Source organism: Bombina bombina, chromosome 7 (assembly GCF_027579735.1).
Source record: "Bombina bombina isolate aBomBom1 chromosome 7, aBomBom1.pri, whole genome shotgun sequence".
NCBI lineage: Eukaryota > Metazoa > Chordata > Amphibia > Anura > Bombinatoridae > Bombina > Bombina bombina.
The window spans coordinates 498,570,093-498,592,482 of NC_069505.1; the positions used below are offsets into that span (position 1 = coordinate 498,570,093).

The 22,390-nt window shown below is 37.9% G+C and overlaps 1 protein-coding gene across 2 annotated transcripts in view; it reads left to right on the plus strand.

Moving 5' to 3' along the window:
• LOC128666866 (cytochrome P450 2C18) overlaps positions 1-22,090 on the plus strand; it is a 60,710-nt gene extending 38,620 nt beyond the window's left edge. For both annotated transcript variants that reach the window (XM_053721668.1, XM_053721669.1), the window contains 4 exons: positions 6,286-6,427; positions 9,795-9,982; positions 18,989-19,130; positions 21,677-22,090. In XM_053721668.1, coding sequence (XP_053577643.1) covers positions 6,286-6,427; positions 9,795-9,982; positions 18,989-19,130; positions 21,677-21,858 — 654 coding nt within the window. In that variant the 3' untranslated portion in view covers positions 21,859-22,090. The remainder of the gene's footprint in view (positions 1-6,285; positions 6,428-9,794; positions 9,983-18,988; positions 19,131-21,676) is intronic.
• The last annotated feature ends 300 nt before the right edge of the window (positions 22,091-22,390 follow it).

The following is a 22,390-nucleotide window of genomic DNA, read 5'->3' on the forward strand; positions in this document are numbered from 1 at the left end:
TAGCCCAGATACAATTTTTTTGTTGATTTATTGGAGGTTATCTTGTATGACAATTACTTTCTATTTAAGGACACTTTTTATTTTCAAAGAAAGGGAACAGCCATGGGATCCAATGTCGCCCCTACATATGCCAACATATTTATGATTCATTTTGAAGAGTTATTTGTTTATGAACATCATTTATTTAAACAATATGGAGCCACTTGGTGGCGTTTCATCGATGATGTGTTTGGCATTTGGTATGGCGACATTGGGTCCCTAATGGCATTTGTGGGTGACCTTAATTGTTCAGTTAATGGCATTAAATTCACTTTAACACATGATGAATGCTCAATCCAGTTTTTGGATACTAGAGTCTATAAGGAGGTGGATGCATTGAAAATTGATATTTATTCCAAGCCTACAGATAACAAGCCTACAGATAAAAATAACACTTTGTGGTTTGAGAGTTTCCATCCACCCACCACCTTTAAGGATGTTCCAAAGAGCCAAGTTCTCAGGGTTAATAGGATCGTGTCAGATCCTGTGATTAAGAAGTTTCGCCTAGAGGAAATGTCAGAGAAATTTGTCTCAAGGGGTTATCCCGAATCATTGATTGAAGATATAAAACAAGATGTGAGTAAAAATGAGAGTAGATCTGAAATAGTAAGGAGAGATGAGAATAGAAATAATTCTAAAAATTCTAAAAATTCGGAAAGGATTAAGTTTATATCACAGTACAATACAAGAAGCAATCAAATTAAGAAAATCATTCGAAAATACAGTATTGGCATATTTTGTCCAAGTGTCACCCAGATATAGGGGCATTCTCAAGACCACCTATGTTAGCCTATAAACGTGGCCCTAATATTAAAGATAAACTGGTGAGAGCCGATATGGGGGCTGAGAAGAAACAAATACAAAGTACAATAACTGGTCAAAAACGAAAGGGATGTTACCCATGTCTATCTTGCATTAATTGCAATTCTATGATTAAAGGGGACACTTTTTGTCACCCCTATACGGGTAAGAAATATTCCATAAATGAATATTTGACTTGTAGTCAGAGTATATTATTTATGCAATTAAATGTCCGTGCTCCTTGATGTACATTGGTCAATCGACCAGGGAGGCACGAGAGAGAATCTCTGAGCACAAGTCGAATATTCGTTGTGGAAAAAAGTATACTCTAGTGGCAGGACACTTTTTAGAGGCAGGCCACAGAATGAGTCAATTGCGCTTTCAAATTATTGAAAGGGTCTATACACCTAGGAGAGGGGGTGATAAAGAAAATATTCTAACCAGGAGGGAAACATACTGGATTAATGAATTATGTACTCTGTGGCCGAAAGGCCTAAATAGGGAATGCAATTGGACTGCCTTTTGGTAACTTAATGAAATAGAATGTAAAATTTCTTTATAGTATTGTACTGTTAAAATTATGTATTGATGAATGTGCAAATATATGTAGATATTAATATGAGATTTGATGTCTCTGGAAATCTGCAAATGAATGTCCCAGTTGAATATCTAATATTGACTAGATATGTAGGTGTGTCTGTCTCTTGATGGATTGTGAGTTAAGATATTATAAAATTGAGTTAACTGATAAAAATAATTTATCCATCTAGAGCTAGACGCACCAGACACATAAATATGTTTTTAAATTTAAAATATTTTGATTATTGGAAACAATGATTAATTTAATTATGATAAATTTATGATGCATTTTTAAACTTTTATTAATGTAGAAATTTCATTTATATATTGATGAAATGGTTAAAACATTTATTATTCTTAGATATATGAATTTTCACTTATGATATGAAATCTATATGTTTGCTAGATAACATGATGATTCACTAGGTGGCAGTATTATAGGCCATCAAAATGCACTTTAAAACACTTTTTTATATGTTATATTATTGCTCGCCATTAGAGGGCAACATTGTATCACTTTTAATCACAATATTTGGCGCCAGTATGGCTATTTAAATGTTTGTTCACTAATCTATTGTCAAGCTTGAGAAAGGGCCAAGTTTGGGCCTGAAACGTTGCTTGTTGATCCCTGTTTTGCACAAATAAAAGTCATTTTTTGCACCAGCTGGAACAATTTGATTTCTTTGTAAGGAAGCTGAACACATCAGGTTAGACAATTATTAGAGGCATACATGTTCACCAATCAATCGGAAGCTAGCTTCCAGTACTGAATTGCTACTCATTAACCTACCTAGGTATGCTTTTCAACAAAGAATACTAAGAACATGAAGCCCATTAGATAACATAAATCAATTGGATAGTTGTTCAAAATTGCATGCTCCCCCTGCCTAAATTGGGAAAGTTAAATTTTGACTTTACTGGCCCTTTAACCCAATATTGGATTTATTCCAATATATTTGAAAGAGTCATGTAGGTATATCCCTCGAATTGACCTACCTAATGTGTACTGCTAACTCCCAGTAGTGCATTTCTGCTTCTTCAACAAAGGATAATAGAATATTGATAATAGAGGTAAATCAGAAAGTTCTTTAAAATTGTATATTCTATCTGAGCCATGAAAAAAAGGGTTTATGTCCCTATATGGTCTATTTTTCAACTCTGTATGTTTATTTTATAACATTTTGCTGTGAAGAAGAGGCACGTTATTTCTCCAAACTCAAAATCACAGTTTTGTCAACTACAAAACCAAAAATATGTGATAATATCTTCTTGATAGAAAAATGCCCAAAAGGGATAGGAAACCCCAAAAATTTAATTCATGAGTCGGATAGAACATACAATTTTACAACAACTTTTACTTATACTTTTATTATCGAATATGCTTCATTCTCTTCTTATCCTTTGCTGAAGGAACAGAATTTCCCTACTGGCAGCTAGCTGAACACATCTAGTTAGCCAATCACAAGAGACAAATTTGTGCAGGCACCAATCAGCAGCTATCTCCCACTAGCGTATGAAAATGTAGGTGATTTTAAAAGTGCCTAAAAAATGGCATGCTCTATCTAATTATTGCAAGTTTAATTTTGCCTTCCTATCCCTTTAAATTAAAAAAAAACTAATTAAAAAAATAAATAAATACGATTTTTTTAAAACTGTCATACGTATTTTTTTTCCTAACTGAACAGTGATTTTATAATTGCCAGTAATACACACATCAGTTATTTTAACTCCGGCTGTGGTAACACACACAACAGCGATTTGACGCCCTATTTCTAATGCACACAGGCATAGGACACATTCAAAATGTAGCTGCCACCCATGCGACATAAACATTGGACATTTAAAGGGACAGTCTACTCCAGAATTGTTATTGTTTAAAAAAAGATAGATAATCCCTTTATTACCCATTCCCTAGCTTTGCACAACCAACACTGTCATAGTAATACACTTTTACGTCTGTGATTACCTTATATCTAAGCCTCTGCAGACTGCACCCTTATCCCAGTTCTTTTGACAGACTTGCATTTTAGCCAATCAGAGCTGACAAATAACTTTACGGGAGTGAGCACAATTTTATCTATATGAAACACATGAACTAGCAGTGCCTAACTTTAAAAAAACAGTTAAAATGCACTGAGATAAGAGGCAGTTCAACAGCTTTCAAAATGAGCATATGAGCCTACATAGGTTTAGCTTTCCACGAAAAATACCAAGAGAGCAAAGCAAATTTTATCATAAAAGTAAACTGTAAAGATGTTTAAAATAGCATGCCCTATCTGAATCATGAACGTTTAATTTTGACTAGACTGTACCTTTAAGTGTCCAACATTTTTGTATAGATTTTATTGGACAGCCTGCTAAAATACTGGACTGTTCAGTTAAATACTGGGCACCTTGCAAGTGCAACCCTTGGTGAAAGAAAATTATTACAATTTCACAGGGAGTTTGCTTCCATATACAGTAGTATCTTGTTATAATACAATTTACCTTTATGAATGAGCTGTAAATGAAAGTATTTTGCTATCTAATATAGGGGCTGATAAGATTCTCTTGTTTGGAGAGAAACTATAGTGCAGGCTTTAAGGGGGATGTACTCACTGAATTCCATAAGCAAAGAGGAGAAACCTGAAACTCCCAGAGAGATGAGAGATGCCTCCCATAAAGCTCTCAGATGAGATGATCTAAAATAATCCTTCTGCATCTCTCACACAATTCTAGAAAGACACATTTTGCTATACTTGCCGTTCTATATAAGAGGCATTTGCTACATTTCTGTATGTGAAGGAGAGACAAGCCCAGTGCAGTATACCACTGTATGACATGACAGTTCTGCTGCATTTACACTTTGTGTTTCATATTCTATATTTACACTTCAGAGTAAGTTTTATTACTTTAAAACACGTTCTATTTTGTATTGTAACGCATTTAGATTACTTATACATCAATGATTTCACAAATTCTGATTATGCTTTGAAAGTATTTGTGTAACTTTAACAAATTCGGATCATACTTTGTATACTTCTGTGTATCTTTTACAAATTATATTGCACTTTGTATTTGCTCCGTTGTAAACTAAAACTGACAGCTTCAGAAAGTGGAAGAGACAGGGGATTTTCCTGAGCTCAACAAGGGAGATCCTAGGGTATGTCTGAAGCTCTCTCCCAATTTTCATGAAATGCTCTAAACATTTTGCACAAGCTCATCTCACTGATTTATCTTGCCAGCTCTATGAATGTGAAGTGTGCTCAAAATTCACAATACACTTATTTAACTGATAGAAAAGTAATGTATACAAACTAGAGGCAAAAGCAAGTTAAATTGTAGCAAAAATTTTTTAGTTAAATTCTTATTTGTTGCATAATGAGACTTTATATCAGTTTCAGGTGCTCCCCTGTTAACTTCACTCTCACCTGTGAAATTCTGTATCCCTCTGAAATTCTCTATCCCAGAGAGCTTCATTACTTTCTATGGAAAGCATATCATCTCTGCCCTTTCAGATAGTTCAGCTCTGTGAAGTCTGCACTATAATTTCTCTCCAAACTAGAGAATCTTTGCCCAATAAAGTAATGAAGCTCTCTGGTAAACTGAAGCTGTCAATTTTTAATAAATAGACCAAATACAAAGTGCCATGTAATTTGTAAAATATACAAACATAAATATGCAAAGTTTGACCCTAATTTGTTAAACTTACTGTAATAAAACTTAAAGGACATAATCTGAAATGTAAAGTAATATAAACTATGAAGCACAAGACAATGTGTAAATGTAAGAAAACCCTTATTGTTTCTCCTTTACATACAAAATTGCAGGGAACACCCCTTAGTGAAGTTTAGCAAAACCTCCCTTTTAGAATCTCATGATCCCTCTCACAATCCTTGTGGATCATTTTATATAATCTCATCTGATCTGAGAGCTTTAGAATATAAGTGCCTGAAGGTGAACAGATAAACATTTTAATAACAAGCAATTTGACATTGATTTTGTCTTCTTAATAGTGTAGAAGCACAAAAACAAACGGAGAACCAGCCGGGAGTGTATAAAAACATATATTTATTAAATAAACTTATTAAAAGCCAGGATACTCAGGCACATAGAGACAAAAAGGGGGTCAGCAAGCAACAGCTGACGCGTTTCGGCTAAGAGCACTTGTATAAGGAGAAACCTCTTATTGTTTTGTTTCTTAATAGTGTACCCAGATGCCCTCCACAAAAATACTGGATGATACCTAGGTGGCTGGGCACAGTGTTAAGTACGGTAACTCAATGCCCTGCCACCAAAAAAAAAAAGCCCCCACTCTTGATCCACCATGCTTATTTTTCATAACCGAGTAGTCATTTTATCCTTTGGCTGTCACTAGCATATAATCAATAGTGTTACCTCTTTAACTGCCAGTAACAATAATGATTTGAGCCCCCTTGACTGCTGCTCACTGCTTCCTGTTCCATATTTGTAATGCATTAAGGTATAGGAGACCTACATTTAGCTAAAACTCAGGGACTATAAAAAATATGGACATTTAAGTGTACAGTATTTGTGTAACGATTTTACTTGATTGCCTGCTAAAGTACTGGACTGAATACAGGATACCTGGCAACCCTAATTTTTAAGGGTGATGAGGGTAACCAGATGTGGACCTCTAGACCAATGTACCTAATAAAACCAGGTATTTAAAGGCTGTATTTTCTGTTTGGCTGGGATCTGATACAACTGCAGAGTTCTTCTCTGTGTAAGGCACTAGTAACTTCAACCTGCATGGCACCATCCCATCTAGAAAGGTCTGTTAGTACCCAGTTAAAAGGATCTTCTGAATTAAAATGTTAATGTTGTAAAAATATTTCTCTATTGACCGTTAATTTTCATCTTTAGGAAAAGGACAACCCCAATACAGAATTTAACTACGAAAATCTGTTTGCGACCCTTATACACCTGTTCTTTGGAGGAACAGAGACGTCAGCCACAACAATAAAATACGGCATCCTCATTCTTCTCCGATTTCCTCATATTGCAAGTAAAGTGTCAAACAGCTTACTCGTAAAGCTATAAAATATTCCTCTTATTTTACTGATGGATGTGTGTTACGTATTGTAATTATGAATATTAATAATTAATAGCAGTATAAAACAATTGTCAGCGATATCTACAATTAATATAGCAGAACTTTGTCAATGCACTTCAGTAAGATATTAAATCTCTGTAGTGTACTCCAAAATATCACTACTGAGATATCTATAAATTTAACAACAATATTATTAAACATTAATATTTAATCTTTTGTTCTGATCAGTTATCTTTAGACACATTGAATTATATTTATGTAAAAACTAGATTATCTATCAATTATACACGCTTATTCTATTACAATTTTCTATACAAAAAGACCATAAAATATATCTCTAAAAATGAACCTTACTCAAAGGGAATCGCTTATTAGAATCGCAACTTACCATTAAACTTACAAGGCTATTTGTAATTAGCTAACAACACAAGTCCATTGCCAAAATATGGATCACTCACTTACAATGCTTAATTAACGACAAACCAAATCCTAATAAATCAATGGAATTTCCAGGGAAATATAATGAAACTATTTTCAACCCCATATAATCTAATATACTTCACTTAAAACCAGAGATTGTTACACTATACTACCAATTCAACATATACCTCTTAATATAGCATTAAATAGTTCCAACTTAGACAAAAATAAAACAAATTCTAAAATATATCACAATAGCTACAAATAACTTATGACATTAAAATACATGAATCTTTTCTTAATATTAAGATTTAACACTAGTGTACTTACTACCCTGGTCTAATTAATATTAAATATAAGAATAAGATACCTTTAAACTCACAAACAGCTGCTATACTATGCTATAAAGAATTTCTTAGCTAAAATCTATTGAAATATAAAATAACTATTAATACATTACCAAATAAACCAATATGAAAGTTTAGCTTGTGCCAATATTCTGTCGGTCATACGTGAAAGAATATTCCACTATTTTCCAGGGCACAGATCACAAAATTTTCTTATCCAAAAGAAAGGGTTAAAAAAAATGTCAGAGAAAATACTAGCCCCAAATCTGTGTATTTTTCTCTTAGTCAAGTGAGTCTGATCCTGTTCCTTAATGTGTAGCAGTTTTTATTCAATCATAAGCCACTCCTTCACTTCTAATCATTCCAACAAGGATTTGGTTACGCCCTTAATCAAAGCTTGTCTCTAATTGGTTATTTGGAAATGCCTCTCTGAATAGCCAAATACCTTTTGGTTGCAATACCAGTTTTATTCCATAAGGGGGCAGCAGATATAGAAAAGCTGTTTTATTATCAAATACTGCTAACAGTTTAATATATATATTTTAAAGTGTTCATTAAAATGCACTTATAATTTCCAGCATCAGCAAACAAATATGTCCAATATGTATGGGACATTTAATACTATTTAATCTGAGTTTTTCAAGACTAGATATGAGGTATTTTGATATTCTATAGTATTAAAAAGAAAATGCATTTAAAAATCACCTTTCTATGAAAGGATTTAAAAGGATTACAATACTTTCAGCATGGATCCAACTATTTTCTCAGTTTACAATTGTCATCTCCAGTTATTATTTTAGATCACATACATACCTTGTGAGTAGCAGTCTGATGTAATTAATGATATATGCTATATTTACATTTTATATTATTCCATTTTAATATAAATATATCCCACACTCAGTATATCTCTTGATAATGTTATTTTGAATGCATGAAAACACAAATATGATATAATTTATGGGACAACTCACTAGTTTCTCACAGGTCTGAAATGAAAGAAACAATGGTGTTTAGCAATACAGCTACCTATTCAATATAGCAGACTAGGCACAAAGCATATCTCCCAGACTCATATTTATATATAATATATGTGTCTGAATATATATATTAATTTGAGTATCTTAAACTACATGAAAATTAGGCACGTCATTTATTTGAGATTTAGTCATACTTTGGCTTCTGAGATAGCACTTTTCCAGGCGTATATGTGTATTGGACCTTCAAAGGAAGACCCAGTAATTCATCATGTTGATTATCATATATAAATGTTAACTTACCATAACCTGGGATTTTGCTAGCTTATCTGAAACAGTACAGAATTGTGTGTCAAACCAGGGGGCATCCTGAACTAGGTAAGTATCAGGGCAATTGTTTTAATTGAGTCATTTAGAAATACATCAAAGCATAATCTGCATAGTGAGTGGGGAGAGGGGTCTAGGCTGAAAGGCTTGATTTACAATTTCTGCTGTGGCTATAGCCAAATCAATTCATATCAAGTAGATATTAGCTCAATTGAATTATTAAATTATGTGATACATATGTAGTTTATCCAATGCCAATCGGCAATACCTCAACATGTGGGATTAAAAAACAATGGTTAGGCAGCAAATAAACTGTCAAGTATTGGGTAGATGGGCAAGGTGAAAATATTAAGGGGAAAAATAAAAAAAATAGCTTTGTCCATAGAGTAAAATGTTACAAAGTACCATAAAATATCATTTAATAATACATTATAAAGTTGCTTAAAATTGCATGCTCTATTTGAATCATTATGGAAATACTTGGGGTTAGTATCCATTTAAGTATGCCTCAGTCAAACGAATGATCTTCCTTCCTGGAGTCATCCTGAAGCCATCCTGAAGTGTGCCCATAGGCCAAAATATTTAAATGAGATGACTAGAGGCTTTCACTGGCTGTTTATGCTTGTGAAGTAATCAGTGAGGTAATCTGCTAATCATTCTAAAGTCATTACCCAGAATGTTTTACCTTAGCTGAAGCCTGATGATATGAAAGTGACTTCTAAAATAGTTTGATAATCATCACATGACACCAGGATGGCCTATAAAGTAATCCTGTTTGTCTTGGGTTGTTTGTGTAATACAATGATCTTTCACTACTTAGTTTGTCTACTGTGTCTGCAATTTACCATAGAATTATGTTGTTTTTTTTCACTGGAGATAAAGACTATGTTTTTTTTTTATCATACCCTGGGCAGACATGATTTGCTATAGCAAATCACATCCACCCTGCATCGCTAAATGCCAAAATTATACGCTGTTGGCATTTAATATTGCACAAGCACATCATCTGTCCATAGATGGCTACAGCAAATGAGAAACGTGCTGTGGGCATTTCAAGGGGCGTATACCTTGACTGCTAATCAACGCAGAAATTACTTTAGTGTCCCTTTCAACAAATTTGTTTTACCAAATGATTGGAGTATTAATGTTGTGAAATATCTTAATTCATCAATATCTGCTGTCCATAATTTGTTTGGGGAAAAAAACTTGAATAAGTCCTAAAGTTGTGTGGTTTCCATTTTTGTGCAGAAAGGGTCCAAGAAGAGATTGACCATGTGGTTGGACAAAGCCGATGTCCATCAATGGAGGACCGGAACAAAATGCCATATACAGATGCTGTGATCCATGAGATTCAGAGGTTTGCAGATATCGTTCCCTTGGGACTCCCACGTTCTACAACCAAGGATATCATTCTGAGAGGCTACCTTATTCCTAAGGTCAGCAGACAATGTTACACATTAAGCACATTTATCTTTCTCCAGGTGTGAAAACACTGAAAGGAACACTAACATCAACATTAAAAGGGACAGTCTAGTTAAAATGAAATGATTCATATAGGGCACACAATTTTAAACAAACTTTCCAATTTACTTTTATCACCAAATTTGCTTTGTTTTCTTGGTATTCTTTGTTGAAAGCTAAACCTAGGTAGGCTCATATGTTAATTTCTAAGCCCTTGCAGACCACTTTTTATCTCAGTACACATTAAAATAGCTGTCAAGCTTCACCCACTGATGACATCACGATCTGGGCTGCATATTGCACCCAATCACAAAATACTCACTAATTGGATAGACCAGACTGTCAATGTTATTCAGCAGTGTGCCTAGCTGCAGCCTAGATCGTGATGTCATCAGTGGGCAGAGATTGGCAGCCATTTTAAGTGGCCAGAAACAATAGTCATCTTAAAATAACTTTTTTTTTACCATTCCTGCTGCATGATATAGAAAGGGTGCAGCTTTATCTAAGGTAAGACTTTAAGATGACAAGTTGTAGACTGTCCCTTTAATTAGTCTACAAATAAAGAAGTGCACACTGTAGCTGAGTAATCACATCTCTATAGCTTAAATTATTTCTACCCCCCCACCTTCCTCACTATCACACACATCACCTCTTTAGTGGCCCTTCCTCCCTTTCTTTGGGCTAAATTATCTAAACTTTGTGAGGAGAAACGTGAAAAAACTCAGACACTCACAGGGTCTGCTTCAGGGAATTTTAGGGAAAAAAGGGTCTGTAATTAAGCTACAAGATGTGTCCTAGTCCTACAGAAAATAATTGAGTTTGCTCATAAGAGACTTTGCTGGGGTGAGCGTAGTTAGCAAGGGGCACACATATATTGCAGCTAACACAAATTAGATTGTTCTGTTTTTAGTATGTAGTATCTTAAAAGCGCCTATATTTTCATATAAATGCATTTTCTATTAGATTAATACATTTTTTTTTATGCAATCTCAGCACATTTAAGTTTGCAAGAAAAAAAAAAGAGAGATCTGCAGGGGTAAATGTTAAGAGAATATAACTTTCAGCTACACCCATGGAACTCCCTTGTTTACCCGACTATGGAAAACAATACGCTTTTTATTTTATAAGTATAAATTTTACAGCATTTTAGTTTATATGATTAAAAATGTTTATAAAAAAAATATTTTTTTTAGAACAATTTTGTTACAATTTTTAATGCGATTAAACAATACATTTTTTTTACTGCACATTCTTTTTTCAATACTTAATTTCTTTGTCTCAAACAATTTTTAATGGACAAATTTTGAATGTGGCCTTTTTAAACAAATGCATCGCCTTCACATACTTAAATGCAAGGAACGCCCCTTTGAGAGGCACATTCTGCTTAGGGTGGAAACGCCCTTTAGAGAATTAGGACAGGGGCTTCATAGTACTGGTGAGATTTCTTAGATAATCTTACAAGCCCAGTGAGCTTTAGATAGCACATATGGGGCGAGATTACATATGCGGCTCAAGCTTCAGCGCAACTGCTGTAACCCGCATCACCAGTAATTTCTCTGCGCACATCGGGGAATCACATAAACCCCGCCAGCAGTTTATAAACTGCCGTAAGTCGGATAAACTAGCTATGTCTAGAAATGTGCGTAAATACACATTTCTGAAGTCGCCAATGACTTACGGCAGTTTAGAAACTGCCGGCACCTCAATTTTTTTTAAAAAAAGTAAAATCTCCCGTAAACTTCTAACCCGCCTCACAAAAATAAACCCGACACATCAAAACCCCTATATCTGCAATGCCCCCACATCACAACTACTAATAAAAGTATTAACCAATAATCCGCAAAGCCCCCTGCAACGCAATATACCTAAACTTTTAACCCCTAATCTGCCATTAACCCAAATCGCAATATACCTAATAAAACTATTAACCCCTATATCTGCCATTAACCCACATCGCAATCTAACTAATAATTCTATTAACCCCTAATCTGCCATCCCCCCACAACGCATTAAACCTAATTACACTATTAACCCCTAATCCGCCATTAACCCAAATTGTATTAAACCTAATTCATTTATTAACTCCTAAACTGACAACCCCGACAACGCAAATAACAAATTAAATTACTAAACCCCCTAACCTAACACCACCTAAATTAACCCCAATTAACTAAATCAAAAAATATTGTTACAATTAAAATTATAAACCTAACATTACTTAAAAAAAACTAACGCCTAGATTTAGAGTTCTGCGTTAGCCGTCAAAAGCAGCGTTAAGGGGTCCTAACGCTGCTTTTGGCCGCCCGCTGGTATTTAGAGTCAGGCAGGAAAGGGTCTAACGCTCACTTTCAAGCCGCGACTTTTCCATACTGCAGATCCCCTTACGCCAATTGTGTATCCTATCTTTTCAATGGGATCTTCCTAACGCCTGTATTTAGAGTCTTGGCTGAAGTGAGCAGTAGACCCTCTACCGACAAGACTCCAGCCGCAGAAAAAAGTCAGTAGTTAAGAGCTTTCTGGGCTAACGCCGGTTTATAAAGCTCTTAACTACTGTGTTCTAAAGTACACTAACACCCATAAACTACCTATGTACCCCTAAACCGAGGTCCCCCCACATCACCGCCACTATAATAAAAAAATTTAACCCCTAATCTGCCAACCGCACACCGTCGCCACCTACATTATCCCTATGAACCCCTAATCTGCTGCCCCTAACATCGCAGACACCTACATAATATTTATTAACCCCTAATCTGCCCCCCCAACATTGCCGCTACCTACCTACATTTATTAATCCCTAATCTGCCGACCGGACCTCGCCGCTACTCTAATAAATGTATTAACCCCTAAACCGCCGCACTCCCGCCTCGCAGACCCTATAATAAATAGTATTAACCCCTAATCTGCCCTCCCTAACATCGCTGCCACCTAACTTCAAGTATTAACCCCTAATCTGCTGACCGGACCTGGCCGCTACTATAATAAATGTATTAACCCCTAAAGCTAAGTCTAACCCTAACCCTAACACCCCCCTAATTAATTCTTATTAACTAGTCTTTCTATTTAAAACTAAATACTTACCTGTAAAATAAACCAGCCAATCAGATTGAGCTCGCATTCTATTGGCTGATCGGAAGAGCCAATAGAATGCAAGCTCAATCTGATTGGCTGATTGGATCAGCCAATCCGATTGAACTTGAATCTGATTGGCTGATTCAATCAGCCAATCAGATTTTTCCTACCTTAATTCCGATTGGCTGATAGAATCCTATCAGCCAATCGGAATTTGAGGGACGCCATCTTGGATGACATCATTTAAAGGAACCTTCATTCGGCGAGTAGGCGTCGGGGAAGAAGGATGGATCCGCGTTGGCTGGAAGAAGATGGCTCTGCTCCGCTCCGGATGGATGAAGATATAAGATGCCGCTTGGATGAAGATGTCTGCCGGTCCGGATGTCCTCTTCTGCCCGGATAGGATGAAGACTTCTGCCGCTCCGGATGTCCTCTTTTGGTCCATCGGTGCCCGGCTGGGTGAACACGACTCAAGATAGGGAGATCTTCAGGGGGGTAGTGTTAGATTTATTTAAGGGGGGTTTGGGTTAGAGTAGGGGTATGTGGGTGGTGGGTTGTAATGTTGGGGGGATATTGTGTCTTTTTTTACAGGCAAAAGAGCTGATTTCTTTGGGGCATGCCCCGCAAAAAGCCCTTTTAAGGGCTGGTAATAGAGCTGTTAACTTTTTTAATTTAGATTAGGGTAGGGAAATTGTTTTATTTTGGGGGGCTTTGTTATTTTATTAGGGGGCTTAGAGTAGGTGTAATTAGCTTAAAATTCTTTTTTTTTTTTTTTGTAATTTAGTGGGGGTTTTTTTGTAATTTAGTTTAGTTTATTTAATTGTAGGTAATTGTAGGTACTTGTAGTTAATTTATTTATTGATAGTGTAGTGTTAGGTTTAATTGTAACTTAGGTTAGGATTTATTTTACAGGTAATTTGGTAACTAGGTAGCTATTAAATAGTTAATAACTATTTAATAGCTATTGTACCTAGTTAAAATAAATACAAAGTTGCCTGTAAAATAAATATAAATCCTAAAATAGATACAATAAAATTATTTGTTATATTGTAGCTATATTAGGGTTTATTTTACAGGTAAGTATTTAGTTTTAAATAGGAATACTTTAGTTAATAATATTTAATTTATTTCGTTAGATTAAAATTATATTTAATTTAGGGGGGTGTTAGGGTTAGGGTTATACTTAGCTTTAGGGGTTAATACATTTATTATAGTAGCGGCGAGGTCCGGTCGGCAGATTAGGGGTTAATACTTGAAGTTAGGTGGCGGCAATGTTAGGGAGGCGGGAGTGCGGCGGTTTAGGGGTTAATACATTTATTAGAGTAGCGGCGAGGTCCGGTCGGCAGATTAGGGGTTAATAAGTGTAGGTAAGGTAGCGGCGACGTTGGGGGGGCAGATTAGGGGGTAATAAATATAATATAGGTGTCGGCAATGTTAGGGGCAGCAGATTAGGGGTACATAGGTATAATGTAGGTTGCGGCGGTGTCCGGAGCGGCAGATTAGGGGTTAATAGTATAATGCAGGTGTCAGCGATAGCGGGGGCGGCAGATTAGGGGTTAATAAGTGTAAGGTTAGGGGTGTTTAGACTCGGGGTTCATATTAGGTTGTTAGGTGTAGACATAGAAAGTGTTTCCCCATAGGAAACAATGGGGCTGCGTTAGGAGCTGAACGCTGCTTTTTTGCAGGTGTTAGTTTTTTTTCCAGCCCAAACTGCCCCATTGTTTCCTATGTAGGAATCGTGCATGAGCACGTTTTTCCAGGTAGCCGCTACCGTAAGCAACACTGGTATTGAGGGTTGAAGTGGCGGTAAATTCGGGTCAACGCTCCCTTTTTGGAGCCTAACGCAGCCCTTCAGAGAACTCTCAATACCAGCGTTGTTTAGAAGCAGCGCTAGAAAAAAAAGACGCGTAGCTAATGCACCCCTTCGGCCGCAAAACTCTAAATCTAGGTGCAAGAGTATATTAATCTAAAATTACAAAAAATAAAAAAGTCTAACATTACAGAAAATAATAAACAAAATAATCAAAAATAAAAAAATTAAACCTAATCCCTATGAAAATTAAAAGCCCCCCCAAATAAAAACACCCCCTAATCTAAACTAAACTACCAATAGCCCTTAAAAGGACCTTTTGTAGGTCATTGCCATAAAGAAATCAGCTCTTTTACCTTAAAAAAATCCCCCTCTAACAGTAAAAACCCCCACACACCAAACCCCCCAAAACAAAAAAAATCTATCACTAAAAAAAAAGCTAAACTACCCATTGCCCCTATAGGGGCATTTGTATGGGCATTGCCCTTAAAAGGGCATTCGGCTCTTTTACAAGCCCAAAAAACCCTAATCTAAAAAATAAAAAGCCCCCCTCAAAAAAAAAGCCTAAATCTAATCCCCAAAAAGGTACTCACCATTCCGGAAGTCAGGCGGAGAAGGTCCTCTTCTATGCGGCGAAGTCTTCTTGGAGCCGGCGACATCTTCATCCTGGACCAGCGAGCGTGGAGATCCTCTTCGTACGATCACTGCCGCGCACTGAAGATTGAATGGAGATCTCTGAATCTCTGAAGATTGAATTCAAGGTACCCGTTTAAATAAGGGGTACCTTGCATTCCTATTGGCTGAAATTTTCTAATTAGCCAATAGGATGAGAGCTACTGAAATCCTATTGGCTGATTTGAGTAGCTCTCAATTCCTATTGCTGATTTGAATTTTTCAGCCAACAAGAATGCAAGGTATCCCATATTTAAACGTGTACCTTTCATTCAATCCTCAGTGTGCAGTGGTGATCATACGAAGAGGATCCTCCACGCTCCATGGATCTGCGGTCATCGGTCTTCAGTTTCACGGTGGCCCGTCCAGTTCCGCGGTCCTGGATGAAGATAAAAGAGGTCACCGCGATGAAAGAAGATATCGCAGCTTGGAAGAAGACTTCACCGCCAGACTTCAGGAACAGTGAATACCTATCTGGGGGTTAGGGTTAGATTTAGGCTTTTTTTTTTTTAATTTATAAAAAAAAAATATTTTTAAGATTAGGGATTTATTGCATGGAAAAAGAGCTGAATGCCCTTTTAAGGGCAGTAAAAGAGCTGAATGTCCTTTTAAGAGCAGTAAAAGAGCTGAATGCCCTTTTAAGTGCAATGCCCATACAAATGCCCTTTTAGGGGCAATGGGTAGCTTAGGTTTTATAGTGTTATGTTTTATATTTTGGGGGGTTTGGTGGGTGGGGGGGTTTACTGGTAGGGTGAATTAGCATTTTTTTAAAGGTAAAAGAGCTGTTTATCTTAGGGCAATGCCCTACAAAAAGCTCTTTTAAGGGTTATTGGTAGTTTAGTATTAGATTATAGGGTGTTTTTATTTTGGGGGGCTTTTTTATTTTCATAGGGATTGGGTTTAATTTTTTTTATTTTTGATAATTTGGTTTATTATTTTCTGTAATGTTAGTTTTTTTTTTTTTTTTGTAATTTTAGCGATTAATTTAATCTTATTTTATGTTAGGTTTTTAATTTTAATTGTAAAAGTATTTTTTTAAATTTAGGTAATTGGGTCTAATTTAGGGGGTGTTAGGCTAGGGGGCTAAGTAATTTAATAACGGCTAGATTTAGAGTTTTGTCGGTAAGGACCCGCGTATCTAACGGAGTGTAGAGCATTTTTAACGCAACTGCAACTCTCGATACCAGAGTTGCTTATGGACGCGGCCAGCCTCAAAAACGTGCTCGTGCACGATTCCCCCATAGAAAACAATGGGGCTGTTTGAGCTGAAAAAAAACCTAACAGGAGCCCCATTGTGCAGCCCCATTGTGGGGGGAAGGTTAGGGGTTAATAAATATAATACAGGGGTCGGCGGGGTTAGGGGCAGCAGATTAGGGGTACATAGGGATAACGTAGGTGGCGGCGGTGTGTGGTCGGCAGATTAGGGGTTAAAAAATGTAATCGAGTGGCTGCGATGTGGGGGGACCTCAGTTTAGGGGTACATAGGTAGTTTATGGGTGTTAGTGTACTTTAGAGTACAGTAGTTAAGAGCTTTATGAACCGGCGTTAGCCCAGAAAGCTCTTAACTCCTGACTTTTTTCTGCGGCTGGAGTTTTGTCGTTAGAGTTCTAACGCTCACTTCAGCCACGACTCTAAATACCGGAGTTAGAAAGATCCCATTGAAAAGATAGGATACGCAAATGACGTAAGGAGATCTGCGGTATGGAAAAGTCGCGGCTGAAAAGTGAGCGTTAGACCCTTTTTTGAGTGACTCCAAATACCGGCGGTAGCCTAAAACCAGCGTTAGGAGCCTCTAACGCTGGTTTTCACGGCTACAGCCAAACTCCAAATCTAGGCCTTAGTTATTTGCATTGTAGGGGTTTGGCGGATTAGGGGTTAATAGTTTTAATAGGTTTATTCCGAAGTGGGTTATTGGCGGATTAGGGATTAATATATTTATTAGTTTTATTGCGATGTGGGTTAATGGCAGATTAGGGATTAATAGATTTATTAGGTTGATTGCGATGTGGGTTAATGGGGGATTAGGGGTTTCTAGATTTATTAGGTTTATTGCGGTTGGGGTTGGCAGTTGACAGGTAGATATATATTGCGCATGCGTTAGGTGTTAGTTATTTTCAGGTAGTTATGGTGCTTACAATTTCAGCGCAAGGATTGCTGCGCCTGCCTATGTGTGGTGAGATGAAAATGGAGTCGAATGTATCCATTCTGCGCTGTGTAAATCCTTGCGCTGAATATGTGATATGCAACGTGGTTCTATGATAGCTTATGGGAGTAAACATTGCGGGCAATGGGTGAAATATGCGCACCGCATTTATATGCGGCGCCGTATATGTGATAGCTTTTGAGGGTGACGCCGCTTATGTAATCTTGCCCATTCAAGTGTTAAAAACCTTAAAGGGATAACTTATCAGACTTTTTTCTATTTCTTCTTTTGTTATAGCTCACACCACTTCACTAGGACCCCATTCTCCCTCCCCACCATGTCACTGGGACCCCATTCTCCCTCACCATGACACACTACAGTTCTAACACCCTCAACCTCATAATTAGACAATATCTCTCTAGCGCTCCTACTCAAACTAGCTATCTGGAGACCCCTGCTCCCTCATTTTGGCTTGTACAATCTCACTGGGGCACTAATCTCTCCATTATAGCATAAACTAATATTATAACCCCTCCCTCATCCACACTACCTCTCAGGAGACACTCTACTATTTCTATAGATCCCAGTACCTCATTGGAGTCCTGTTCTTATTACACAATGGGGCAGATTTATCAAAGCGTCAATCGGCCCCAATGCATCCCTTTACTCACAAGCCTTTAGGCTTGCCGGAAACAGGAGTTAAGAAGCAGCGGTCTTAAGACCTCTACTCCTTAAATCATCTGCCACCTCTGAGGCAACGGACAGCAATCAGCCGATCGGATACGATCGGGTTGATGACACCTCCTGCTAGCTGACGATTTTCCGCGAATCTGCAGGGGGTGGCATTGCACAAGCATTTCTTGTGAAATGCTTGTGCAATGATAAATACCGACAGCGTATGGTGTCGGCGTTTATCGATGTGCGGCAGACATGATCGCTACACTTTGCACTTTGATAATTCTGCCCCTATGATTCAACTCCTATTTTCCTCACTATAGCACACTCTACTACTTGGGTGCTCATACTCCCTCACTATAACACCCCTACTCTCATCCTATCACTTTGAGGCCACCTCATGTCACTATAGCAATATAAAATATCTGCAGCCTCCTATTTCTACCAAATGTATCAGCCTTTTTTAACTAATGACGTATAAGAATTCTACCTATCCTCATGCTGTCATCAGATCTAGTGATAAGTCACACGTAACTGGTAATTTATAGGGGAAATAATTAACCTATTCCTTCATATATCATAAACAAATAATTGCATTATCTTGTCTAGGGCACCAGTGTGTTCCCTATGCTGACCACTGCCCTGAAGGACCCAAAATTCTTCAAGAACCCAGAGGAGTTTGACCCAAACCATTTCTTTGATGACAGTGGAAGTATTAAAAAAAATGATGCGTTCATCCCATTCTCTATAGGTAATATTTTAAACATTTATTATTATTGTTGTTGTTACCACCATCATTTTAGTGTTATCCTAGCTTAAAAATGCTAAATCCACCTCTGTTACTCAATAACCTATATTACCAATTTAACCCCTCACTTTACCTACTCCAAATCCCCCTATTGCTTTCTATAACCTCTTATTATAGCTTCTAGAATTGTTCTATTTTTCCATGTGGCTCCCTATAATTCCTCCTAATTATCTATGTGACACCTCCCTATAACTCTGTGTTAACCCTCCCTATTACTCATTACTTTATACAACCCTTTTACTCTTCCTATTTCTCTATGCGACACCTCCCTATTACTCATTGTTCCCTATGTGACCCCTCCTTGTTACTCTACCTATCTCTCTATGTGACCCCTCCCTATTATGCCTCCTATTTCTCTATGTGACCCCTCCCTAATTTACCTCCCATTTCTATATGTGACCCCTCCCTATTACTCCTTTTTCTCTATGTGACCCCTCCCTGTTACTCCTTTTTCTCTATGTGACCCCTCCCTATTACTCCTTTTTCTCTATGTGACCCCTCCCTGTTACTCTTCCTATCTCTCTATGTGATCTCTCCCTATTACTCCTATTTCAATATGTCACCCCTATTATGCCTCCTATCTCCATATTAGTCCTCTTATTTTTTTGTAACCCCTCTGTTACTCCTCCTAGTTTTCTATGTGACCCCTCCCTTTTACTCCTATTTGTTGTGACTGCTCCCTTATTACTCCTATTTCTCTATGTAACCCCTCCCTCTATGCCTCCTTTTTTCTCTATGTGTCCCCTTCCTCTCATGTCTCCTATTTCTCTATGTGACCCCTCCCTCTATGCCTCCTATTTTTCTGTGTGACACCTCCCTCTATGCCTCCTATTTTCTCTAGGTGGCCCCTCCCTCTATGGCTCCTTTTTTCTCTAGGTGACCCCTCCCTCTATGCCTCCTTTTTTCTCTAGGTGACCCCTCCCTCTATGCCTCCTTTTTTCTCTAGGTGACCCCTCCCTCTATGCCTCCTTTTTTCTCTAGGTGACCCCTCCCTCTATGCCTCATTTTTTCTCTATGTGACCCCTCACTCTATGCCTCCTTTTTTCTCTATGTGACCCCTTCCTCTCATGTCTCCTATTTCTCTATGTGACCCCTCCCTATATGGCTCCTTTTTTCTCTATGTGACACCTCCCTCTATGCCTCCTATTTTCTCTAGGTGACCCCTCCCTCTATGCCTCCTATTTTCTCTAGGTGACCCCTCCCTCTATGCCTCCTATTTTCTCTAGATGACCCCTCCCTCTATGCCTAATTTTTTTCTGTAGGTGACCCCTCCCTCTATGCCTCCTTTTTTCTCTATGTGACCCCTCCCTCTCACATCTCCTATTTCTCTATGCGACGCCTCCCTCTCATGCCTATTTCTCTATGCGACCCCTCCCTCTCATACCTATTTCTCTATGCAACCCCTCCCTCTCATACCTATTTCTCTATGCGACCCCTCCTACTCATACCTATTTCTCTATGCTACCCCTCCCTCTCATACCTATTTCTCTATGCAACCCCTCCCTCTCATACCTATTTCTCTATGCGACCCCTCCCTCTCATGCCACCTATTTCTCTATGCGACCCCTCCCTCTCATGCCACCTATTTCTCTATGCGACCCCTCCCTCTCATACCTATTTCTCTATGTGACCCCCTCCCTCTCATACCTATTTCTCTATGCGACCCCTCCCTCTCATACCTATTTCTCTATGCGACCCCTCCCTCTCATACCTATTTCTCTATGCGACCCCTCCCTCTCATACCTATTTCTCTATGCGACTCCTACCTCTCATACCTATTTCTCTAGGCGAACCCTCCCTCTCATGCCACCTATTTCTCTATGCGACCCCTCCCTCTCAAGCCACCTATTTCTCTATGCGACCCCTCCCTCTCATGCCATCTATTTCTCTATGCGACCCCTCCCTCTCATACCTATTTCTCTATGCCACCCCTCCCTCTCATACCTATTTCTCTATGCGACCCCTCCCTCTCATACCTATTTCTCTATGCGACCCCTCCCTCTCATACCTATTTCTCTATGCAACCCCTCCCTCTCATACCTATTTCTCTATGCGACCCCTCTCATACCTATTTCTCTATGCGACCCCCCTCCCTCTCATACCTATTTCTCTATGCAACCCCTCCCTCTCATACCTATTTCTCTATGCGACCCCTCCCTCTCATACCTATTTCTCTATGCAACCCCTCCCTCTCATACCTATTTCTCTATGCGACCCCTCTCATACCTATTTCTCTATGCGACCCCCCTCCCTCTCATACCTATTTCTCTATGCGACCCCTCCCTCTCATACCTATTTCTCTATGCGACCCCTCCCTCTCATACCTATTTCTCTATGCAACCCCTCTCATACTTATTTCTCTATGCGACCCCTCCCTCTCATGCCTCCTTTTTCTCTATGCGACCCCTCCCTGTTCCACCTATTTCTGTATGTAAGCCTCTCTGTGACTCTTATTGTTCATTCTCTATGAATTATGTATGTTTCCTTAGGTAAACGTGTTTGCCTTGGAGAGAGTCTTGCACGAATGGAGATTTTTCTTTTCATCACCTCCATCTTGCAAAAGTTTAACCTTCAATCCCAGTTGTCTACAGAAGAGATCGACATTTCTCCACTTCGAACTAGTGCTGCCAATTTTCCTCGAACATACACTTTCTTCGTGGTTCAACGTTAATCAAACTCCTACAAAGTGATCAAGCCGTCAAAGCTAATGCCCTTACATAAAACTGCATCTCAACAATGGTCTAATATTTTATGTTAAGTTTATTATTTTACATAAAGTCATTTACACTAGTAATATGTATTTATGTAAAAGTTATTAAATGGATATAGTATGTTTTATTGTTGGAATAAAAAAAAAGCACAAAGCAGTGAGTTATACATAATAAAAATCTTGATTAAATAAATATATTTCACCTTGAATTTTTTTTTTTCAGAGGGTCCATTACCTCCTGTCACAACCCCACAAGGGTGCTTTGTTTCTCTACGATAAGAAATAGTTTTTACTTTCATGTGGTTGCTAGGAGACACCTGCTCTAGTTTATTGCTCATGCTCAGTGGAGGACAATTATGTAACAGTAGAACTTAAGTTTTTTGTCAGCTCCCTTATCTTAGTAGAGGCAGTAGCCACACTGAGAATTTCTAAGTGCTCATCTTGGGAAGTGAGCTTTGTTCCAGTATATACAAGGATAAGCATAAGTGTGGCT